Source organism: Mus caroli, chromosome 16 (genome assembly GCF_900094665.2).
Source record: "Mus caroli chromosome 16, CAROLI_EIJ_v1.1, whole genome shotgun sequence".
Classification (NCBI taxonomy): domain Eukaryota; kingdom Metazoa; phylum Chordata; class Mammalia; order Rodentia; family Muridae; genus Mus; species Mus caroli.
Genome location: NC_034585.1, coordinates 10246789 through 10254284, shown reverse-complemented (window position 1 = coordinate 10254284; position 7496 = coordinate 10246789). Strand labels below are relative to the sequence as shown.

General features: G+C 44.9%; 1 protein-coding gene across 1 annotated transcript; it reads right to left on the bottom strand.

Annotated features, from left to right (window-relative positions):
- Window positions 1-4428: 4428 nt before the first annotated feature.
- LOC115029552 (mucin-17-like) lies at window positions 4429-7129 on the bottom strand. The gene has a single exon (XM_029470270.1). The coding sequence runs from the start codon at window positions 7060-7062 to the stop codon at window positions 5356-5358; it is 1707 nt and encodes a 568-aa protein (XP_029326130.1). The 5' UTR covers window positions 7063-7129; the 3' UTR covers window positions 4429-5355.
- Between the last annotated feature and the right edge of the window lie 367 nt (window positions 7130-7496).

Below are 7496 nucleotides of genomic sequence, written 5' to 3'. Positions count from 1 at the left end.
AAAAAAAGAAAAAAAAATTTAAATTTAGCCAGGCATGGTGGCACACGCCTTTAATCCCAGCACTTGGGAGGCAGAGGCAGGTGGATTTCTGAGTTTGAGGCCAGTTTGGTTGTGAGTTCCAGGACAACCAAACCCTGTCTCAAAAACAAAACAAAACAAAAAAATTTTTTTAAATTTATTTTGTGCCCTGCCCCCAACTTGGTGCCTTTTCAAAATAAAGCCTCTTGAAAGAGTAAAGCTTTCTAAAAGTTGTTTGTTTGTTTGTTTGTTTGTTTGTTTGTTTGTTTGTTTTTCAAGACAGTGTTCCTCCATATAGGCCTAGCTCCTGGAACTTGCTCTGTAGACCAGGCTGGTCTCAAACTGCCTCTGCCTCTGGAGAACTGGGATCAAAGGCATGTACCACCACCGCCCATTGAACCTTAATTAAAAAAAAAAAATTTGTATTCCGTGTTTTTATTTATTTATGTGGGGAAGACCAGGTACAAGAGTAAAAGAGCAGACAGAGGACTGCTGCCAGTGGGAGTGGGAGAGATCAGACAGAGGACTGCTGCCAGTGGAAGTGGGGGAGATCAGACAGAGGACTGCTGCCAGTGGGAGTGGGAGAGATCAGAGGACTGCTGCCAGTGGGAGTGGGAGAGATCAGACAGAGGACTGCTGCCAGTGGGAGAGATCAGACAGAGGACTGCTGCCAGTGGGAGTGGGAGAGATCAGACAGAGGACTGCTGCCAGTGGGAGTGGACTGTTGCGAGTGGGAGTGGACTGTTGCGAGTGGGAGTGGGTTGTCCCTTTCTACAACTTGATTTCTGGAGATTGAACTTAGATCATCAGGCTTAGAAGAAAACATCTTTTCCCAGTGACTCATCTTGCTAGCCATTTAATTTTATAGTTGCTTGTCTTTTTCAATTTTTTAAAGATAGGGAGGGTCTCATGTAGCTCAGACTAGCCTCAAACTATGTAGCTGAGGATGACCCTCAAATTCTGATCCTTGTGTCATTACTGCCTGTGTGCTAGAATTACAGGTATGCAGAACCCTGCCTGCTCTATACAATACAGAGGACTAAACTCATGGCTTGCTGCATGCTATGCGTGCTAAGTGTACATTCTACTGGCTTTGCTACTACATCCAAGCCCTCTCTCTCTCTCTCTCTCCTCTCTCTCTCTCTCTCTCTCTCTCTTTCTCTCTCTCTCTTTCTCTCTCTCTCTGTTATGACTTCTCTCTGTAGTAGGACTGTTGTGGAATTTGATATATAGAATAGGCTGACCTCAAACACACAGAGATCTGCCTGCCTCTGTTACATACTGGGATTAAAGTTGTATGCACTATGCCCTGCTTAAGGTTATTATTTATTTATTTATTTATTTATTTATTTATTTATTTATTGCCAGGCATTGGTCGATCTGCAGCACTTGAAGGCAAAGGCAGAAAGGTCTCTGAGTTCCAGGACAGCCAGCTATACATAGAAACCCTATCTTGAAAAAAGCAACAGCAACAACAGATTTTTTTCCCTCTTTCTTTCTTTTTTCTTTCTTTTCTTTTTTTTTTTGTTAAAACAAAACTCTAACTCTCCCTCCTCTGTGCTTGGAATAAAGATGTGTGCTCACTGATCCCTGCCTCCCCCCTCCCCCCAAAAAAACACATAAAAATACTTTATGTATATGTGTATTTGTTTGTTTGGGTTTTTTTGTTTATTTTTTTTTTCGAGACAGGGTTTCTCTGTATAGCCCTGGCTGTCCTAGAACTCACTCTGTAGACCAGGCTGGCCTTGAACTCAGAAATCCGCCTGCCTCTGCCTCCCAAGTGCTGGAATTAAAGGTGTGCGCCACCACAACCGGCATTCTTCTGTGCTTTTTTAAAGATCCTTTTCCCATGTTCTCATCCATGGTCTTCACCCAGTGAACGTCTATTTTTGGATCCATTTCAAACACCTCTCACACAGCCCTCACTGGTGTTACACTGTTTTGCATACTGTATACTGTATTAGCTTCATTATACTGTATTAAATACTGTATACTATATGCACTGAATTACATACTGTATAGCGTGCGCTGTACTACATACTGTATATCGTGCGCTGTACTACATACTGTATAGCATGCGCTGTATTGCATACTGTATAGTGTGCACTGTATTGCATACTGTATAGTGTGCACTGTATTGCATACTGTAGAGTGTGCACAGTATTACACTGTAGGAGTTATTTCAGTGTCTCTGCCTCCTGAGAGGTGGGAAGTCTTGAAAAGTAGGGTCTCCAAATATAGCACCAACTCACCAGTACTTACTACAATGCCTGGCACCTGCTAGAAAGAATAGCAATGTTTGGCCAATAAATGAATTATTTAAAGGGCCAGAGAGGACCCTCCTGTTAAAGGCTAACCTTCAGGCATTCTTGTAACTATCGTGTGGATTTGGAGAACAAAGACTACAAACTTTCTGTTGGCAAGATCCACATCTTTTTATTCTCATGTTTACCTTGTCCTTGGTATTTAGTGTCTAATCTCTAAGACTCACTTAAATAATAGGAACTACATCAAAGAAGAAAGGAAGCTGGAAATGGCCTTTTGAAGTAACACTAATGTTGCGGGAAATATGACCGGCCTGTTCCCACACATATGCCGGTAACTCTCAGCCCTGCTTCGGTCCTGCTAGCTCTATCTCTACGTGCCAACTCTCCGGCAGGGCCTGAGCTCCCAAGTCCCTCTCGATGCCATGCAATGACCATCCACCCCACGGTCAGCCACCACAATACCCATCTACCTGATAGAAACAAAACTCTTGAAGCTTATAATTAACCAATCAGATTTATGTATCAATAAATTTCAATTTATAAGATGCCAAGACAATAAATTCAAAACCAATTGATAATGATAAGAGCTTTATCCCAATTATTCTAACCTTATAACTCCCTGTGGCTGGTTAAAGCCATATTGGTTCACATCTGCCTCCATCTTGGCCTTCTCCCTTCTCCCCCTGAGACACTGTCTCTGCAACTCTTAGGTCTGCCTCTCTTTCACTGTCCAATCACAGGTCTCCTGCTGCCCTAATGTAATTATTGGACAGGGAAAATCTTGCAACACACTAAGTTCTGTTTTTCTTCTGCTTTTGAGACAGGGTCTCACTATGTAGCCCTGGCTGGCCTAGAACCTGCTTTTGTAGACCAGGCTGGCCTCCAAATTATAGAGATACTGCCTTCCTCTACCTGATGAACGCTGAGACTATAGGTGTACACAACCACATCCAACCCAGCCTTTCCCTTTGAAAATTAGTTTTGCTCATATGTAGTTTTACACGTGGGCACACACACACACACATGCACACACTATTGTATCAGGCAAGCAAACACTGTCACTGAGCCACTCCACTAGGGCCCAAGCCCCCTACTTTTTAATTTTTGGGTTTTTTTTTTTTTTTGAGACAGGTTGCCTTGATTGACATTGAACTTTCAACAATCATCCTGCATCTGCATCCCAAATGCTAGGATTATAGGCATGTGTTACCATGCCCAGCTTCTCTCTCTTTTAATAGAAACATAAGTCATTAGATATATTTTATGTATTTATAAATATATTTATTTATAAATCAAATATTATATTTATTTATAGTATTCAGTTGTTCAAACTGTATAAAATTCAAGTAGCCAAAATGCCTGTAAAGATTTATAGAACTCTGTGAGTTCAAGTCCAGTCTGGTCTGCAAGTTGGTTCCAGGCCAACTTGGCCTAAACAGTGAGTTCCAGGACACCCAAGGCTAAGTAGAGACTCTTATCTCAAAATAACAAAAGATTCACAGAATATATGTGTCTATTTCTAAAGAAGAAAAACATACATTTCTTAAAGGAGTGTTGGAGGAAGTTGTAAGAAAATAATAACTGCTGCCTAATATTTAGTACTTTCCATTATTGAACTAAATGCAAAAAAAAAAAAAAAAAGGAACTGGAGAGATGGATGCCCAGTTAAGAGCACAGGCTGCGCTTCCAAAGGATCCAGGTTTGAATCCCAGCACTTACGTGGGGGCTTACAGCTATCTAACTTCATTTCCAGAGGATCATATGCCCTCTTCTGTCTAAGGGCATCAGACCCTACACACACTCCACCCCAGAAAAAAAAAAAAAGGCAAAGAAAAAGTAAGCTCAGCTGGGGGTGGCAGTGCATACTTGTAATCCTGCCACTCTGGAAGTAGAAGGGAGAGGATCAGGTCTGAGACCAGCTTGGTCTACATGAGGTCTCTGTTAATAGAAAGGATTTGGGAGGCAAAGACAGGAAGACAGGCAGATCTCTATGAGTTCAAGGCCAACCTGATCTACATAGACCAACCTGGTCTACATAGTGAATTCCAGGCCAGCCAAGGCTATATAGAAAAACTTTGTCACAAAAACAAAAAACAATCAAACAACAGCACCAAGAAAGAGAAGAGGAGAGGGGAGAGGAAAGAGAGGAGAAGAGAAATTGAATTAGCTAGCTCAGGTCCCACAGTTTCACTTTAGAGTCACCCAACTTTTCTTATGCATTCAAAGCTTACCTTTACATTGTACAAAATGTTTTATTTAGATGATATATTTAAACAGCAACTATCACTGTTGCAAACAGGAAATTAATATCACTTGGCATTAAATAGAAGTGACTCAGTGAAAAGTGTATGAATATGAAGATTATTAATGTCTAGCTGGGAATAGGTTTTTTTGCCTTGAAGCTTTAAAGGGGTCTTAAAGGGGCATTTGGAAGGCACTGCCTTCAATAAAAGATAGCCTCTCTGACAAAAGTCAAATATACTGAAAAGAAATAACTTCCCCACTAAGATTCAATGTCACTTGGCGTTATGTCCCTGTACAAATGAACGCTGTCTTCTTCCAAGAGAACCCTTACAGAATCTAAATTCTCTACCTATCTCCAGATCTTATAGCTTCCTAAAAGAATAATATTCCCCTGGCTCCCTCCTCTAATTTTAAACACAACCAAAGGTTTCATTATCCAATAAAGTAGTCAAAGCCTTAGGTCTCAACTACTCAAAGAGCTGGTCTCAAAAACATCAAAATCGCTAATCCCTGAAGTCCAAGGCCACTTTGTTCCCACTACAGGAATTGAGAAAGCCACCAGAACAATAAAAAGGATAATAATGTTGGTAACTTTTCTTCCAAGCCACTTACTTGGCAAAGGTCTTAGCAGACATTCAAATGGCTGGTGTCTGAGTCCTATTAGAAAGGGTGACTTTTCCTCACTATCCCCAAAGCTGAAGGGTTTCCAGAACGGTCACACTACTGAGAGTCTGAATGAGTGGTCTTAGAGACAGGCAATGAAGAGTCAGGTTGCTCCTGAGTTAGTTTCAAGCTGGCTGCTGGGAGAGTCTCCAAAGCTTCAGCTTTAGTTCTTAGGAACCTTCTGGACAGGTGAAGAAATTTGAGAAGTCTGGGCAGACCCAGGTGGCACCCCAGGAACCCCCTTGGCCGAAGTATGGCTCTTAGAAGCTTTATCAGTTTCAGGAGTTTGAGAGGCAAGAGGAAGATTCTGGAGATGGCTTTGTTGGGCCAGAGATCCCTGGATTTGGCTCTGAGAGGTCATGGGTACCACAGGGAAACTGTCAGAGGGCATGGGCACTAGGAAGTGGCTCTGGCTTTCTTCCTGCTCCAGAGGGTAGATCTTAGAGGCCACACTGATCTTAGAGCGCCCCTGAGAGTGAGGGCCCAAAGGCACACTGCTTTCAGAAGATACAGAGGGCAGGATTTGGCTTTGAGAGGTCACGGGTACCATAGATAAACTGTCAGGGATCACCAAGAGGTGGCTTTGGCTTTCTTCCCGCTCCAGAGGGTAGATCTGAGAGGCCACACTGATCTTAGAGCGCCCCTGAGAGTAAGGGTCCAAAGACACATGGCTGTCAGAAGATACAGAGGGCAGGATTTGGCTCTGAGAGGTCACGGGTACCATAGATAAACTGTCAGGGATCACCAAGAGGTGGCTCTGGCTTTTTTCTCGTTCCAGAGGGTAGATCTTAGAGGCCACACTTATCTTAGAGCGCCCCTGAGAGTGAAGGTCCAAAGACACATGGCTGTCAGAAGATACAGAGGGCAGGATTTGGCTCTGCGAGGTCACAGGTACCATAGATAAACTGTCAGGGATCACCAAGAGGTGGCTCTGGCTTTCTTCCCGTTCCAGAGGGTAGATCTTAGAGGCCACACTGATCTTAGAGCGCCCCTGAGAGTGAGGGTCCAAAGGCACACTGCTTTCAGAAGATACAGAGGGCAGGATTTGGCTTTGAGAGGTCACAGGTACCATAGATAAACTGTCAGGGATCACCAAGAGGTGGCTCTGGCTTTCTTCCCGTTCCAGAGGGTAGATCTGAGAGGCCACACTGATTTTAGAGTGCTCCTGAGAGTGAGGGTCCAAAGACACATGGCTGTCAGAGGACATTGCCATCCGAGAATTGCTGTCAGACGCCAAAGGGTAGGTCTGCGAAGTCACTGAAAAGACAGGTTGACTCCTAGAAGTACAAATGGAAAGACCGGTGTGGACAATGCCCAGAGGCAGGCTCTTAGAGGTCTGGACTCCGCTAAACTGATTCAGAACAGCCTCAGGCTTCGCTGGACGGAACAACGCTCTGCCACCCGCGGTTCTGGCGTCGCAGTTCCTTTCTAGCTGCCCCGGGTCCGTTGAGCTGATGCTACTGATCCGCTGGACGACCCGCGGGTGGAGTCGCCGCCGCCGTCGCCGGCGAATCCGCTGAAAAGTGTCGGAGACGCTCCTAAGGGTCAGCGAGAAGCGACGGCTGCCGCTACGGTGCACCCCGCTCTCGCGGGGCGAAGCCCCCCTCAAGAGGTCTTCCGGGAGCGCCTCTATGTTGCCGGTGTACCAGGAGATCCACCACAGGAGACTGACGAAGATGATGATGGAACCCAAATAGAGCAGCATGTCATAGAACAGCAAGTTGGCGAAGACGCCAGTGAACAGCACTGCCACACCCACCGCGTCGAAGGCGACGCCCAGCCAAAAAAAGTGACTGCAGCGACCCAGGGGCCCGGACCGCATCTCCGTCAAGTCTGTGTTCTTTTGCGGAAGCTCCGAGAGGCTCAACATCTTCCACGCAAACCCCGCCAGAGGACACCAGGCCCAGGGCGCTGCCACAGGCGGGCTTTAGCCACTCTCCATGGCAACGCAAGAGGCGGGGCGGGAAGCGGCGTTCTGCTCCACACCAGGAAACTGGAGCGGGCCAAGGGAGCTGCGCGTGCGCACGACGACCTGCTGAACCTTCTGCGTTTGCGCCCAGTGCTAGCCCGGGCAGCTTTTCTCAGTCTGGGATCCTCAGGTGTATCGAGAAGTAGAATTTATGACAATGAAACTAGCGGTACCTGGGGCGAGAATCTTCTTGGCCTCAGGTGCAATTAGCATCTAGTGTTGTTAGGTCTGAACTCCCATCTTCTCTGGTGACTGGTTTTTTTTTTTTTTTTTTTTTTTTTTTTTTTTTTTTTTTTTTTTTTTGCCAATAGACATATTTTATATTGATATTAAAT

Excerpts from the sequence above, each read along its gene's own strand:
- LOC115029552 (XM_029470270.1), bottom strand. The coding sequence starts at position 7,062 with ATGTTGAGCCTCTCGGAGCTTCCGCAAAAGAACACAGACTTGACGGAG.